The sequence below is a fragment of the Helianthus annuus genome, chromosome 8 (assembly GCF_002127325.2).
Source record: "Helianthus annuus cultivar XRQ/B chromosome 8, HanXRQr2.0-SUNRISE, whole genome shotgun sequence".
In the NCBI taxonomy this organism is placed as follows: Eukaryota; Viridiplantae; Streptophyta; class Magnoliopsida; order Asterales; family Asteraceae; genus Helianthus; species Helianthus annuus.
Window position 1 is genome coordinate 15,901,172 of NC_035440.2, and position 17,537 is coordinate 15,918,708.

At 38.1% G+C, this 17,537-nt stretch overlaps 2 protein-coding genes across 2 annotated transcripts; one reads left to right on the forward strand and one right to left on the reverse strand.

Annotated features, from left to right (window-relative positions):
• The first annotated feature begins 7,571 nt into the window (after positions 1-7,571).
• LOC110872198 (receptor-like protein EIX1) lies at positions 7,572-11,145 on the forward strand. Its single transcript, XM_022120985.2, has one exon. It carries the CDS (start codon positions 7,572-7,574, stop codon positions 10,938-10,940), a length of 3,369 nt encoding a protein of 1,122 aa, XP_021976677.1. The 3' UTR covers positions 10,941-11,145.
• A 789-nt stretch (positions 11,146-11,934) lies between these two features.
• LOC118480920 (60S acidic ribosomal protein P0-1-like) lies at positions 11,935-12,348 on the reverse strand. The gene has a single exon (XM_035975913.1). It carries the CDS (start codon positions 12,346-12,348, stop codon positions 11,935-11,937), a length of 414 nt encoding a protein of 137 aa, XP_035831806.1.
• Positions 12,349-17,537: the final 5,189 nt, after the last annotated feature.

Below are 17,537 nucleotides of genomic sequence, written 5' to 3' on the forward strand. Positions count from 1 at the left end.
AAAATCTCTGATAAATAGGGAGCGGAACACCCTCTGCCCCATCTCATGGTTTTACCACATCTTAATGATTTGTTCCAATCTCTATTTTGGTTTTACAAAGCTCTCACCAAAGTCTCGATGGATTCCAACGACTCAATTCACGCAATGACCGAAAGGATGCGTGCCATTCACCATGTGTCGGTGAGAGAGCATAGTCTATTAGGCCAAAGCGTGTACTCGACGTCCTTGAGAATAGTCGAATCGCTTTGGGTAGTCAATGCCTCGCACTAAGACGCTCCAATCGCTGATTTTATGTGTTTTGATTCTGAGTTCGCAAGCCGATGGTCCTTCGATTTTGTGTATAATTTTCTGTGTTTTATGTGGTTTCACATGTTTACGTGTTTCAATTTTGGAGATTTATTCCTTTTCCGCTGCTCGCTTTGATAAACACGCACAACTCGCACTGCACATTTACCCCAAAACGCTAACAAATCGTAATCAATCTATGGACTCTTGTATGCTATGCTACTCGCTACTTGCAATCGCTACTCCTGAACGCGTTTCGAGACCTTGAATGATAGGTGAATACGTGCACTATATGTAGGTGAATACGTGCAAAATATAGTTGAATCTGTGCCTCTGTGTTCTACGTGTTTATGTGCTTCTGTGCTATGTGCCTATGTGATTATATGCCTAGTGAACGTGTTCCTGAGCTTTATATATAAAAGTAGCGCGTAGTGATACGCTAGACTACACTAGATTTAATCAAGATCGCGTCCTGAGTCCTATGACGATGTCTATTGCAGACAATGTCTTCATTTGGATCACATACTTCTTGCGCTACCCGCCGCAACCACGCTGACAAACGCATCGTATCGCTTGTCGCAAAGGAAATGGCCAGGGCCATTCCTCAAATTTTCATCGAGATCAATGAAATCAGTAGCAAGTCCTCTGAGGAATCTAGGACCGACTCTCCTAAGGCTACTTTTAGCTTCAAGTAGTTTAAGGCCTGCGGCCCCAAAGACTTCACACTTCACTGGTGAAGACGGGCCTATTGCCATGTTTCAATGGTTCGACTCAATTGAAGTCACTCTGCGCCAAAGCGGTTGTCCCGACAATCTCCGCAATGTCAACACAACTGGCGTTTTCCAGTTCAGGGCTTTGCACTGGTGGACTGCCGAAAGAAACAGGCGAGGGAATGACGCAGCCTATGGGCTTACTTGGGAGGAATTGAAGGAAATCATGATGAAGGAATTATGCCCTCCCCATGAGCTTCAGAAGCTGGAGGACGAGTTCTGGAACATGAAGCAAGAGGGTGGCGACAATGTTGGTCTTACTGCGCGCTTTAAGCAGCTTAGCATCATATGTCCCGGCCAAGTCTCTACTCCTGACATCACCATCAAGAAATACATTCGCGCTTTACCGGATTGTGTTGCTGATTTCGTGCAAGCCGCCAAGACAACCACCATCGAAGAGACTTATCTACTCGCTGCAGAAATCAATGATAAGCGAGTTAGAGCTTGTTACTTCAAGAATACCACCAAAAGTCTCCATCAAGTCACCGCTACTCCCACCGCTAATACCGCCGCACCTCAAGCTTCCAAGTCTTCACGCCGTAAATGCAAGAACAACAACAACAACAACAATAACAAGAATTGTGTTGTCATCGCTGCACCACTTAATGTTGTACCTTCCCAACTCCAGAACCAGAACCACCAAATAGCGGCACCAGTGACCAATGCACCGCCAGCTAAGCCTGCATATACTGGTCCACACCCTCTATGCCCTACTTGTACTTACCATTATCCTGTTGGGATTGCATGTCGATTTTGTGTTCACTGCAACCTTTACAGCCACTTTACTGAGAACTGCCGTACTAGTCCCCGTCAAGCTCAAGCTCAAGTTCAAGCACCTGCACTGCCAACTCCTCTTCCTGCTCCTCAGGGTCAACAAGCAACTCCTGTCGCTCACGCAAGAGCCTGCTTCGCGTGTGGTGATCCTAACCACTTCGTAAATGTTTGCCTGGACAGAGTGCTGAAGCAAGAGCCACAACAGCAACCAGCACAACAACAACATCAACAACAGCAGCCTCAACAGTAGCAGCAACAGCCAGCAGCCCGAGGACGAACATTCAACATCAACGTCCGCCAGGCCCAAGCTGACAACAATGTGTTTAATGGTACGTTTCTTGTCAATGATATATATGCTTCGTGTTTATTTGATACTGGAGCCGATAACTGTTTTCTATCGTTAGAATTCGAAAAGCTCCTAAAATGTAAACATGCTAATCTCCCTACGAAGTTCGACGTAGAAATTGCCACTGGAAGAACCGTAACCATTAGTTCTGTTCTCCGTGATTGTACGCTTGAACTCAACAATCACGTCTTCCCTATCGATCTTATCCCGATGCAGCTTGGTAGTTTTGATATCATAGTAGGCTTGGATTTTCTTCTCGAAAATCGTGTTAAAGTCATTTGTTTTGATAAAATGATTCGTTTCTCTCTCACGAATGGAGATAATCTCTATATCTATGGCTTTCTTGGCGCACAAGCGAGCAAGTATCTCCGTAAGGAATACAAGGCTTTCTTGGCGCACATCGTAGTAGCAGAAAAGGGAAATACAACAGTAAAGGACGTTCCCGTTGTTCGCAATTTTCCCAACATATTTCCGGACAATTTACTTGGTTTACCCCCTAGTCGTGATATTGATTTCCGTATCCACCTCATTCTTGGAGCTTACCATGTTGCTCAATCTCCTTATTGCCTCGCTCCGTCCGAAATGCGCGCACTCTCGAGTCAACTCCAGGAATTGCTTGATAAAGGCTTCATCGCCCTAGCACCTCTCCTTGGGGCGCAAGTGTCCTTTTCGTAAAAAAGAAGGACGGATCATTCCGGATGTGCATCGACTATAGGGAATTGAATACGTTTACCATCAAGAATCGCTATCCCCTGCCCTGAATCGATGATTTGTTTGATCAATTGCAAGGCACAACGTGTTTCTCGAAGATCGATTTACGCTCAGGCTATCACCAGTTACGAATCCAGGAGGAAGATATTCCCAAAACCGCTTTTCGAACCTGATACGGCCACTACGAGTTTGTCGTTATTCCTTTTGGTTTAACCAACGCACCCGCGGTTTTCATGGATCTGATGAATCGCGTATGTAAACCCTTTCTCGACCATTTCGTCATCGTGTTTATCGATGATATCCTGATCTGTTTGAAGACGAAAGCCGAACATGCGCAACATCTTCGTTTGGTTCTCGAATTACTCCAAGGGGATCGACTCTATGCCAAGTTCTCCAAGTGCGAATTTTGGCTAGAGGAGGTTCAATTCCTCGGTTACATCATTAATAGTCAAGGTATACACGTCGACCCAGCGAAGATCGAAGCTGTCAAGAGCTGGGTTACACCAAAATCCCTATCCGAAGTTCGTTCGTTCCTCGGATTGGTGGGTTATTACCGCCGATTCATCGCAGATTTCTCCAAAATCGCCGTGCCGCTTACCTCTCTCACACATAAAGACAAGCCTTTTGTTTGGGGAACTGAACATATGCTCTGCAATGCTCCAATCATCGCGTTACCCGACGGAAACGATGACTTCGTAGTCTATTGCGATGCCTCTAACCTCGGTCTCGGTTGTGTTCCTATGCAACGGAACAAGGTTATCGCGTACGCCTCTCGTCAGCCCAAGATCCATGAGAAGAACTATACAACCCACAATCTCGAGCTTGGTGCAGTTGTTTTTGCATTAAAGATTTGGCGACACTACCTTTACGGTACCAAGTGTACGGTCTTCACCGACCATAAGAGCCTGCAACATATCTTGAACCAAAAGGAACTGAATATGCGCCAACGCCGATGTGTTGAACTTCTTAACGGTTACGACTGTGAGATTCGTTACCACCCTGGCAAAACAAATGTCGTTGCTGATGCTCTAAGTCGATGAAGTTATCTGTATAGTGTTCGTAATACTCACGCCCAGCACGACCTCGAAGCTCTAATTCGCGACGCCCAGCATGCCTGCTTCATTGAGAATACCTTGCGAGAGGAAATGAAGAAGTGTGGCGCTGAATCACAATTTCTCACCAAATTGAACGGTATCTACTACTATCTCGATCGCATCTGGATTCCAAGTCGCAATAACCTTCGGGAGATATTGTTGACCGAAGCCCACAAATCACGATATTCCATTCATCCCGGTGCCGACAGGATGTACCATGACCTTCGCGGGGCGTCGGCGACGGCCCCTGTAAGGTGCACTTTTTTTTCGGATTCCGTGTCTCCGGTAGATCTAGTTCGCTCCCGGTGCTCCGAATAACTTCCAAATAGCTCATTAAACTCCGTTAGACCTGCAAAACACAATTCCAATCAAAAGTAGGCTATTCGAAACTAAAAGCTATGTAAAAACATAAACTTAAACTTACTAAAATATCGGTATTTGACCACGCATCAATGTACTATCAGAACATGTGGCCAAATAACTTGGAATGTCAAAAAAATAAAATAAACATATATACGGATTACGAAACAATCGAATTGGAAAATAAATAAAATACTTCTAAAAAACAAATGCCTAAACATTACTAACTACAACTAATTAAAAAAACCATCACAAGTGCTCTATTGGTGGCCACAGGTATTTAAGTTCCAGCTATAGTGGGCCCGGGTGAGTTTTTCCCTTCAGGTCTCAAGTTCGAGTTTGTGTGATAAGGGTTTCTCATTCAGGGGTTTAAATTGGGGATCTATTGTGTGAGGGGGCTCTCTAGTGCGGACCCAGTTAAGACAATGTATGCTAGACCTCCCGGCATTCGCGAATAATTCACACCTTTAAAAAACAACTAATTAAAAAAAGAATAACCAAGTGGTTAACTATGACTGGATCGGATCAGATAATCAAAAGTCAAAACCGAAATTCCGAAAATATAATAATTAATATTTTATCATAATAATAGATTAAAAAATAACTAGGAATTGTTGTAGATCTGTAGCAGTTTGTGGCGCAGTGGTTTTGTAGGTGGCGCGGCAGGTTTTATAGGAAATGAGTAGGAAGTTGCGTAGGAAATGCGTTGGATACAAGTTTCCTACGAGGCGTTTTCCTACATCATATATTTGTCACAAATGCGTGGGAAAGCCTGTTTTGTGACGCATTTCCTACGAAAAAACTGGTGTAAGAAGTTTCAGATTTTCTAGTAGTAAGGGTCTGTTTGGTATTTGGTAATGGAATGGACGAAGGAATGGAATGGACGAGGTAATGGAATGGACGAGGGAATGCAATGGATCATTACCATTCCATGTCTTGTTTGGTTACTATGTGTGAATGGAATAAATTATTATTGTGTATCGTTCGGTAGGCAAGAAAACGGAGTAATAAAATCTGCGGTGAGTGGTGGTGATGGTCGGTGGTAGTGACTGTGGGTGGTTATAGGTGGCGGTGGTGGGTGTCGGTGGCAGCGATGGGTGGTGGTGGTGGCGGCGATGGGTGGTGGTGGTGGCAGCGAGTGGCGGTGCGGCGGCGACGACGAGTGGTGGTGGCGGCAAGGTGGTCGTTGGCAGCAGAGGTGGCGGTTGGTGGCGGCGGCGGCGGCGGTGGTGGCTGTCGGGGTGAGGTGGTGGCGGGTGGCGGCGATGGCGTCAGTGGTAGGTGGTAGGTGGTGATGGTGTTGGTGGTGGTGGGTTGTGACGAAGGTGGTGATGGTGTTGGTGGTGGTGGGTTGTGACGAAGGTGGTGGATTGTGGTGTTGTTAATGAATGGTGCAAGAAAGGATGGAATGAAAAAAAAACATGGTGGGTGGAAGGAATGATTTTGAGGGAATGGAATGCTTTTTGAAATGGGTGATTCCATTCCATTGACCAACCAAACATCCTTTTCTTCATTCCCTCGTAATCATTCATTCCATTCCACCTCTCATTCCTTCATACCAAACACTACCTAAGAGTATTTGACTACACATTAACATTGGGTTCATAACTTGTGGGCTAGCCTTTATTGGGCTAAAAAACATTCATGGATCTATATCTTTTGGATTGATTAATAATAGGCTAAGCACATACTAAGGGTAATATACTATACAACCTATAAATATACTTTTAGTAATATGCACTTTTAAACAAATAGATTTTTTCCATCTTATAACTTTCCTTTAGTATTTTTTTAGAAAAGGGTTGCGCTTTACTTTTTTAAGTTTGATTAGCGGCATGGCGACAAACTAGGCCGGTACCTAAAAGAATCATACTGGTATCAATATTCGTTTTTATGGTATCACACTTTATTTACATCATGCAACTTTTGTTTAAATTGTCTAATAAAACCATTGTATAATTTATTTTTGTGTAGTCATGTAAAGGGAGCCTTGCAAATTTTAACGTGTCGACTACAACACACGTATTACAAATTTTAAGATCCCCACCACGACACACGTGTTATGAATTTCAGAATTGTTTAGTTACTTTTTTCTCTGACGAACTCAACATGTATAGATGTTTTGGTTATGTTACAACTTTGTTTTTTTCTCTTTCGCTTGCGATAGCATGTGTTGTAGTATCGCATCCTCATGGCAACACACGGTTGAATCCTGCAACACATTAATGCATTATATGTTTTTTAAATTACAATAAAGCCCCCACGTATTAATTTTTAGCTTATACTTGGATGATACATATTCCATTAGTTCACCAAAGTATAAACTTTGATTATAATAATTAAATATTGTCTATTCAACCAATACAAATTACTAACCATAGAGCCATAGATCAGTATATTATACTACAATTCACTTAAAAAGCACACAAAATCCAACAAACTAGTCAATATTTAATATCACAATATGTATTATATATGTATACGTATGTACACATGTGTGAATGTTTGAGCCAAATGAAGTCACTATTGAAATTAAGTACTCAGCGCTTCGCGTTTCAATAGTAACCCACACACGAGCAAGCGCGTACACACACGTATATTTTGGGTGGGAAAGTTAATTTAATAATTTTGGGAGAAAATAAAGGCAGCCCATGATGGAAGAAAGGAATTTTGTGGAAACAAGTTGCCAACTGATATCCACTATGACTTGCAAAGTCTTCTATGGGCAATAACAATACAAAGTACTAACCATAGAGCCATAGATCAGTATATTATTAAACAATTCACTTAAAAAACATACAAAATCTAACAAACTAGTCAATATTTAATATCGCAATATGTATTATATATGTATATGTATGTATGTGTGAATGTTTGAACCAAATGAAGTCACTATTGAAATTAGGTACTCAGCGCTTCGCGTTTCAACAGTAACCCACACATGAGCAAACGCGTACACACACGTATATTTTGGGTGGGGAAGTTAATTTAATTAATAACTTTGGGAGAAAATAAAGGCAGCCCATGATGGAAGAAAGGAATTTTGTGGAAACACTGATATCCACTATGACTTGCAAAGTCATCTATGGGCACTAAGGTCTCATATCCACTATGACTTGCAAAGTCTTCTATGGGCAATAAGGTCTCGTACATCTACATAATTAATGCTTCATCTAGTTTATCATATCAACTCATATTTCATCTCACTTTTTTTTGCAAAGTTGAGGTTGAATGATGGGAAATCAGTGGGTTTTGGGGATTCGTCTCTTTTTCTTAAGCTTTATTTTGGTTGCAACCAAGTATACTTGTCTGCGTGCTCAAAATTCGACTTCAAGCTGCCATGAACGAGAGAGACTAGCACTACTCGAGTTCAAACAAAGCATCAAAGATGACTACAAAGTGCTCTCATCATGGGTTGGCATTGATTGTTGCTCATGGAAAGGAGTCCGCTGTGATGGAGCCACCGGAAGAGTTGCCGGTCTTCATCTCAGAGGAAATTACGCCTACATTCATGTCTTTAAAGGTGATTACTACTTAGAAGGTGATAAGGTGAACTCATATTTGGCTGAGTTAAGACATCTGCAACAGCTGGATTTGAGCAGAAATAATTTTCAAGGATGTCGGATTCCTAAATTCATTGGATCCTTCAAGCAGCTAAGTTACCTCGATTTATCCTATGCAGAGTTTAGTGGTATTATTCCCCATCACATTGGAAATCTCTCCAATTTGAAGGTTCTTGATCTTGGTTCAAATTATATGCTCACGTCAAATGATATGGCATGGGTTTCTGGCCTTTCCTCACTTGAGCATCTTGACTTGAGCTACGTACATCTTTCTCAAGCAAACAATGTTGATATGGTATTTTACATGATTCCTTCATTAACATATTTAAGTTTGAGACGTTGTGACCTTACTAATGCTGATCTTGGACTTCATCTTAATTCAAGTAAAATACTTCCCAACATTGAACATCTGGATCTTAGCTCCAACAGCTTTGAAGGTCAACTCCCTCACTTTTTTCAGAACATGACATCCTTAACGTTCCTTGATGTTTCAAGATATTATCTTAGTCTGGCATGGAACTCTGTAAACCTGGTAAACATGATCCCTTCTTTATCAGAATTGCATTTGTCAGAGTGTGGGCTTCACAATGCCCCCTTTTCACCCACTTATTTGAATTCCAGTGCCCATTCTAACATACAATATCTTGATCTTAGAGGGAATTCAATTGAGGGTAGATTTCCATCTGAACTAATGAACATCACTTCCCTAAAAGTCCTTGACCTTACATACAACAGTTTGAACTCATCAATTCCTGTCATGCCTAACCTTCTAAAGCTTGATGTTTCTGATAATAAGTTTGAGCACATCGAGCTTGTTGGGATTTGGAGACAATGTCATCTGAAGGAATTGAGCTTAACATATAATCATTTTGGAGGAGAAATGATAGGCCCATCATCAAACACGTCTGAATGTTCCAACTATGCTTTAGAGGTGTTGGAAGCAGATGAAAATGATCTAAACGGTTTGATTCCAGAATCTGTTGGAAAACTAAACAATTTAAGAGTCTTAAGTCTCTCTTCAAACAGTTTTACAGGTTCAATCCCTAAAGCTTTGGAGAGATTAAGATCTTTAGAAGTATTAGATCTATTTGGTAACAGATTAACCGGTCCTGTTCCAACATTCCTTGGAAACCTTACCAAACTTGACCTTTCTCATAATCAATTTAGCGGTTCTATCCCAGAATCATTGGGAAGATTAACAGGTTTAACTCTTTTAAGTCTGGAATTAAACCTGTTAATAGGTCCAATCCCAGAATCTTTGGGAAGATTAACAGGTTTAACTCGTTTAAGTCTGCAATCAAACCTGTTAACAGGTCCAATCCCAGAATCATTGGGAAGATTAACAGGTTTAACTCGTTTAAGTCTGCAATCAAACCTGTTAACAGGTCCAATCCCAGAATCATTGGGAAGATTAACAGGTTTAACTCATTTTAATCTGCAATCAAACCTGTTAACAGGTCCAATCCCAGTTACAATTGGGCAACTCACCAAACTCGTAGAATTAGATGTCTCTGAAAATTCTTTAGAAGGAGTGGTTATGGAAGCCCATTTTGCTAACCTCTCGATGTTGCAATTGTTGAATACAAGTGCTAATCATAAGTTGATTTTTAATGTCTCACATGAGTGGATACCTCCATTCCAACTGAGGAATGTTCAACTTAGTTCTTGCAAGATTTTAAATGGATTTCCACACTGGTTGCAAAATCAAAGGAAGCTTGAGCAGTTGGTGTTGTCTAATGCTAGCCTATATGGACTTCTACCAACATGGTTTCGGAATTTGTCCATGATTGATAGATTAGATCTCTCTAACAACAAACTAATTGGATCTTTGATAAACCTTCCATTTAGCGAATATACCAGGTTTTTATATCTACAAGACAACCTTTTCAATGGGTCAATTCCAAGGTCAATGTGTAGAAGAAGAAGGTTGGAAATTCTCGATGTTTCCAGCAATCGGTTATCTGAAAATATTCCTGATTGTGTAGAGAATCTACAAGACATGAGTATGCTTATACTTAGTTCAAATGGGTTGTCTGGAGTCCTCCCAAGTTCTTTAGGAAATATTTATTCATTAACATGGTTAAAACTGAATGACAATAACTTCAATGGCCAAATACCACAAGACTTGGGAAAGTTGGGACACATGGAAGTTTTGGATTTGGGCAATAACGAATTCTCAGGAAACATACCAAAATGGATTGGAAAAAAACTTTCAGAATTGAGGATTCTCAGGTTGCATAAAAACAACTTCACAAGAGGTATTCCTCATTCTTTGTGCAAATGTTCATCTCTTCATATTTTAGACATCGCACACAACAGCTTAACAGGATCCATCCCTCATTGTTTTGGAGAGTTGAGCGGGATGGTTGAGGCAGAAGATAGTCAATGGTTTTATGAGGGCATTTATTCAATTGATGTGATTCAAGTCATTAAAGGAATTGAGCTTGAATATACAACAACGCTGGGTTTAGTTGTTAATATGGACCTTTCAAGCAATAAACTTACAGGAGAAATCCCTCCAGAGATAAGTGCACTTGCTATGTTGATGGGTCTCAATTTGTCTCATAATCATCTGAGTGGGAGTATTCCAGATAGCATCGGAAACATGAAGGCGTTAGTATCTCTTGACTTCTCAGACAACCAACTAAGCGGGACGATCCCTCCAAGCATGGCTGCTTTGAACTTTTTGAGCTGGATGAATTTGTCATACAACAACTTGTCAGGAAGAATTCCAACCGGAAATCAATTGCAAACACTTATCGACCCATCAATATATGCTGGTAACAGGAATCTCTGTGGTGCACCTCTGCCAAATAGTTGTTCCAATCCTGAAAACCCACCAGCCACAACAAGCAAGAAGAAATACAAAAAGGCTAATGGGCTAAGGAAGGTATGGTTTTACTTGGACATAACGTGTGGATTTGCAACAGGTTTTTGGGGTATTATTGGAGTTTTGGCATTCAAGAAGGAATGGAGAAGGAAGCTTTTTATGATTGCGGAGGTAACCATGGATAAGGTGTATGTGGGGTTGCAGTGAAGATTTCCAAGATTAAAAGAGGCAGAGAAGCCTAATAGATTCTTATAATTGACAATATATATTTGTAAAATTGTTGTTTTGATTTAAAATACTCTGTTGTGTAATAAATTTAGACCATGGGTGTGTTTATTAATAGAAATAAAAATATTACAATACACGAGATAGAAGAATACAGGTGACAGATTACAGAAGAAGTAGACTGAAGATTAGACATGCCAATGGGTAGAAAATCATGTGATGGCAGCAGGTTCGCTCTATGTTCAAATGGCATTCTCTATTTGAGTTCATTCACTTTTCTTATGTTTTCCAAAATTATAGTTTCGGTCTCACCCCATTCTCTATTTGAATTAGATCTTCCAGTTGAGTCCACAAAAGAAATAAAAAAGCAACAACAGCAGCAATGATGATTACTGAGAGAGAAACAATCCAAAAAGAGGTATGCAACAAGTGTTCAAAAAGTGATAACAACACCTGTAGTTCAGCTAACAAGTCTCTGATTATTATTCATGTGTGGAAACACTCACCACAGCAATTTAAAGGGATAACTTAGTTGATGAAGAGTACTTCATAAAATCAACTGAATTGCTTAAACCAAAGCCAGTCATCCGGTTTAAAGATTCATACGATTCGGGTTTGACGGTTTATCAATATGATTCATATCAACATTATTTTAAAAAGCACAAACTAACAGTTTTAAGACAAGAATCCAGTTCAAACCATTTTGGTAAACAGACACAAAAAAAAAATGTGGCCACAGTTATCTTTCAGTAAGAAATGAGCAAATGGTACCGGATACCAGTACCGACTTTCGTCATTTTCGGTACCAAGCTCATCCCTATCCTAATTGATCATCAAGAAGTATCCACTCATTCACAAACACAACTGAATTGTAATAAAATTTGCTTAACTGCAATAATTTGAAAATAAGTATGCACATAAACAACTTATCGATCTCCTTATTCTGAAATTTATCTTCAACCTTTACAAAACCACTTCATTTGGAGAGCAAATTCATATGAAAACCCAGCAACCACTGCCAAAGAGAACACATCCCAATATCCATCGACGAACACACCAGCGGCTGCAACTTATATCCCGCAACCGTTTCACTCACTTCCTCTGGGTCACAATCGGTCAAAATCAACCCAACTTTGCCCTTAATATGAGGAACTGCGCCAACAAAAGCGGGTTTTCCGGCAGATGGGGCATGGATCTCGAGTGAGCGTTTCATGAAAGAATTCTTACCCATCACAACAGATGAGTGGGGTCGCAATCCTTGCCTTATGGCCTGAATTTGGTTGACACAAAGATTGTCGGCAGTGACGATGACGAGATGTTTGTTATTGTCTTTGAGGTGGCTGCGTAGCTTCTGGAGGTAGATTGCCTTCCTTGCCGCCTTGGAAGCCATGGGGAAGATGAAAATGGAGGTTCGGGTTAGGTCAGGGGTTGTTGTGTTAATGATTTAGCGGTCAGTGTGGAAGCCCATGAAGTAAAAGTAAGAATATGACAAAAAGGCCAAATTTAATACGGACATTAGGTGGGTTTTTTTATTATTATTTTTTATTTTATTTATTTACATTTATACCATATAACGCTATGTGATATGGTTTTATATTTTTTTAGAGTTAAATGGAATTTACGTTTTTGATCATTTCGATCGGTGTCATGTCGAGTCCCCAAAATTCTTTCTTTGACTCTTGAGTCACCGTATGATAAAAAGCGTTGGCAGTTTAGTCCCTCTACCCAACTTCTGTTAGAGGGACTAACGTTGACCGTTAATTTATGGTCAATGTCTATTTTGCCCTTGTTAAACAATAACTGTTATAATTAAAATCTTAGTTCTCATAAACTTCACACTCTGCTCTCGTTCTTGCAACAATCTTGTGACGACGTTGAACGCTACAACTCAACGATCAATGTCTCAAAGGTCGATGTCTTAGAACTCCTATTAAAAATAGGACGAGCAATCACTAATTTTTTTCTATGTTTGTGTGTAATGGTATCACAAGTTTTAACTACCCCTTACCCTACTAAAATAATATATAATTTATGTAATTAATAAAGTGTGTAAAAATATTATTGGTGAACTAAAAAAAAGATGGGACACTTTGTTTTTTGTGTAATTGGTTCTCCTAATTAACTCACACACTTCAATTGTTGAAAAGTGGGTTGAGAGATGTCAGTGGGGCAACGCCTAGGGAATTCATCAGCGTTATAATGGGGGTTGGGTGCTATTAGGGCGTGAAGGGGTCCTAGGTGGCAATGGGCGTGGTTACGTAAAACATAGACTAATTAACTTGTATAATAGGAATTAGAACTCATACTTATCTGTGATAGGCAATCATTGATGCCTTTAAACTCAAAGGCCATGGGCCAACGTTTTGTTACTTGTATATTGTAATCCTTATCTATATATCTCTATCACGTGACACTTTTTAGTGTTTCTTCACACTTATTTCCCGTTTCTCTCTCCTATTAAATCATAACCATACATTATAATTTCTCGCATTTCTTCTCTATTAAATATTAATATTAATTATTAAACCACAGTTTTCTTGTTTTTTTATTATTTATTTTATGTTTCTTTTCTCAGTTATTTTCTTTATTTTCTGTTTATTAAAAAATATTTAATATTTCATTGATACAACCCGTACAATATTCAGGTTTTGTAACCAAGTATATTAATATACCATTTATTTTCTGATTGTAAATTTATAATATATGTATGATTGTTACATATGTTATTTAATCAATAAACTAATAGATCTGTTTAAGCATACATATATCGCTTAGGTGAGCTCTTAGGGGAGTGGGGTGGTCACAAGTGATGAAATTCCATCACTCACAAACATCCAATCATGTTCCGCCATGTCAGCAACCACTATTCTATCACTCACAAGCATTCTTTAGTGGCGGTAGTCATCACTAGTAATGGGATTCCAACGTACAAGTATTAATACACAACATACAAGTCATACACATACAACAACAATTTTACAACGCGTGATCCTTTCCACGCGTGTATAATTCCACGCGTTATTTTTGTGGGTGGCGGCGGTGTACAAGTCTTCATCACTCGTGATGGGGGTGTTGGAAATTTGGTGAATGGATATTAAATATATTTATAATTTAATAAAATTATAAATATTAATTAGAATATTCATGTGATAAGTTAAAGAGTAACTCTTGAGTATTTAATTAGTTTATTAGAGTTTTTAAGTCTCTAATTAAGTGACTAATTATGTGAATAATTAAGTGAATCCTTTCACTAGTCTTGTTCAAATAATAGGCTATGTGCCTTTCTTTTGGTTACAACAAGAATAGGATATTGCTTGAAACATGAAGAATACTAGAAGTAGTATGAACACTTGAACACTAACTAGAGAGATGAGTACTCTCTAATTGTTTCCACCATATGAGTTCAAACACTACAATTACCGGATGTAACCTTGGGCCGGTGAGCCATCTCCGGCAGTACAGACTGCTTAGGCTGTTGTACCCTGGGAGACAGACGCGTCATCTTTAGTAGAGGCGCGAAATCTGTTTTAAAGGAAGCGTGTTGAACACGTGCCTCAACCAAAATCGTCAACGTTTTAGTGTGCTCTTTGTTGCAGTCAATGAGTATTTTTCAAAACTCAAGATGATGAATACTCGAGTCTAGGATGCTATCAAGTGCGCGTGAAGCACCCACCAGAGATGCGGCTTGAATCAAGATTGATATATATATTTATATTTATATTCTTTTATTTAGTTATTGCAACCGGTATTGTACAATGATATTTCCTACGAATAACGAGAGTCTCGTTATGATATATTTTGTAATTATATTTTACAAAAGTTGAACCTATTTCCTACAAACTTAAAACAGATTTAGTGAGATTGTTGGTACAATCTTAAAAACCTTATTTATAAGGTTTTTTGGTTTACGAAAGGATTAATAATAGAATAAAAAATATATTTTAAAGATTATGATCTTGTAAATATTTTATTTTGGCAAATATGTATGTGGTACAACTTGTTGTGTTTGGATTTCTTGAGATTGAGATACAATCTTAAATCCTATACCGTGGTACAAAACGAATGTTTTCGTTCAACCGTTTGGTTTTTAAACGATTTTGGGAATCGTTAATTTTTTCTAACTTTTGTGTTAGATCGGGTTTATTAGTGTAAACCATACGTTTTTTGTAAACGTTAAATTCTCTAACATGTGTGTTAGACCGGAATTATTGGTGTCAACCATACGTTTTTTGTAAACGTTAAATTTTCTAACATGTGTGTTAGACTGGAATTATTGGTGTAAACCATATGTTTTTTTTTTTGTAAACGTTAAACTCTCCTAAGTAGAGTTTTATTACTTTAAATAAGAGTTTTATATTACTTGATTAGAGTTTTATGTCTTTAATTAAGTCTCTATTTAAAGTAGACTTTTCATCCACCAATGGATTGATATGAACAAATAAGTCTTATAATGATTTTTGTAATCATTTGTCTTCTAACATGTGTGTTAGAAACGTTCATGAAACGCGTTAGTTTGGAAGCAATTTTTTAATTGTTTAGTTTCTAACGTGTGCATTAGAAATGACTTATTTATTTGAACCATATATGTGTTTTTAGCAAGTCGAATTAACATTTTGTGAAAATGTTAATATTTCTAACGTGCGCGTTAGAATTTATTTCATTTTAACATGATTGTTAAAAATGGTTAAAATACAAATGCTTTGAAATGTTTTATGTAAACATTTTATATAAGTAATTTGTATTAGCATTGATTTTAATGCTTTGTATGATTTAGAAATAAAAGGTCATACATTGAAGTTGATGTTTGATTGACTTCAAGAATTAAATCACTATAAAGTTAGTTGTGTGGGATTCATCACCAACTTTAATTTGTGATTTCTAAATCAATTTGAGTGAAATTTTAATTACTAATTAAACTCTTCATATAGTGAAACTCTTGAATAGAGTTTTAATGGTGACATTTGATGAGTTTTATTAGAGTTTAAATATATAATTATGGAGACTCTTAACTCTTCATATGTGAAACTCTTGAGTAGAGTTTTAATGGTAACATTTGATGAGTTTTATTAGAGTTTAAATATATAATTATAGAGACTCTTAACTCTTCATATGTGAAACTCTTGAGTAGAGTTTTAATGATGACATTTGATGACTTTTATTAGAGTTTAAGTCTATAATTATTGAGACTCTTAACTCTTAATATGGTGAAACTCTTGAGTAGAGTTTTAATGATGACATTTGATGAGGTTTATTGATGACATTTAATGCTCTAATTTGGTCATGTTTTGTATATATAAAATGACTTAAATTTTCTAACATGTGTGTTAGAAAATGTGTATCACGAATACGAGGTTAGAGATTGTTCATAATGAACAGAAATGTTTTATGTAAACATTTAATTGCCTATATGAGCATTAAAGATGATGAGAAATGGTTTATTTTATAGACTATATCTTTGGAAAAGGTTTTATGTAAACGTTCGATTCTATAATGTGCTTGTTATAACGTTTTTTTTTTCTAACATGCGTGTTAGAAAATGTTATTTGGTGAAAAACAACTTGGTGTTGTTGGGAACAAATGTAATTGTTCAAGTTTACTACTTAAATGTAGTATTTGTAACAACTTGGTGTTGTTTTGAGCATAATTGTCCAAGTTTAAAGTTTAAACACGAAATGGGGAACTTGTACTTACAAGTGCATGGAGTCTTATTGAGGGAGTACCTCAAGACATGCCATGGGACGATATTGTTGAAAAGATTTCGGTCAGATTATAAAGTGTTGAAGATAAAAGCACTTTGCTATTTGATGTCTACATATTGTCTATGCTTTCGTTTAAATTTCAAAAGTGATTGGTGTCACACCCCAACCGATGGCGGAAACATCGGGATGAGACGAAGTGTGTAGATTGCTCAAAACGTCATAACACTATGTGACAATATTTAAATTAAATCAAATTTCATTGCAATTGCTAAATTGTCATACAAGATTTCAAAACAAAATACAACATTGTTTCAACAACGACATAACAAACAAAAGATAGATAAGTTTCTAGGTGTGTATCTAGTCCACCCTAAACTCGTTTCATCATTTATCCATACTTCAATAATCAACCTGCAACATGTATTAAAATAGAGTTTCAATGCAAAAGCAAAGAGCGAGTATACAAGTTTGTTTACATAGCATAGTAGAATAAAAACTCATATCCAACATGAACATAATAAAATAGTTTCAGCCATGCTAGTTTACGCAGTCCAAGTGATAGCCCAAGTTTCCAATGCGTTAAAGTACCTAACCCAAAGTTTCACGGGAGGTTAATATGTCTCCTCCTAACAATACCCCAAAGACTAACGGGGAGGTGCATTACTCCTATAGCGCTACTATTGTTAAGGCGGAACTACACACAGGGATTAAACGTTCACATAGCATAAAAGTCTCAAGTATCACAAGTTTCATGTTTCATGTTTAAATAGATAGAGTATGTTTCAAATAAGTTTCAAGTGTCATGTGCGTTTAATATAGAATACATGTTGCACCCAAAGTGTTGAAAAGTAAAAATGGGTTCGAGTATACTCACATAATT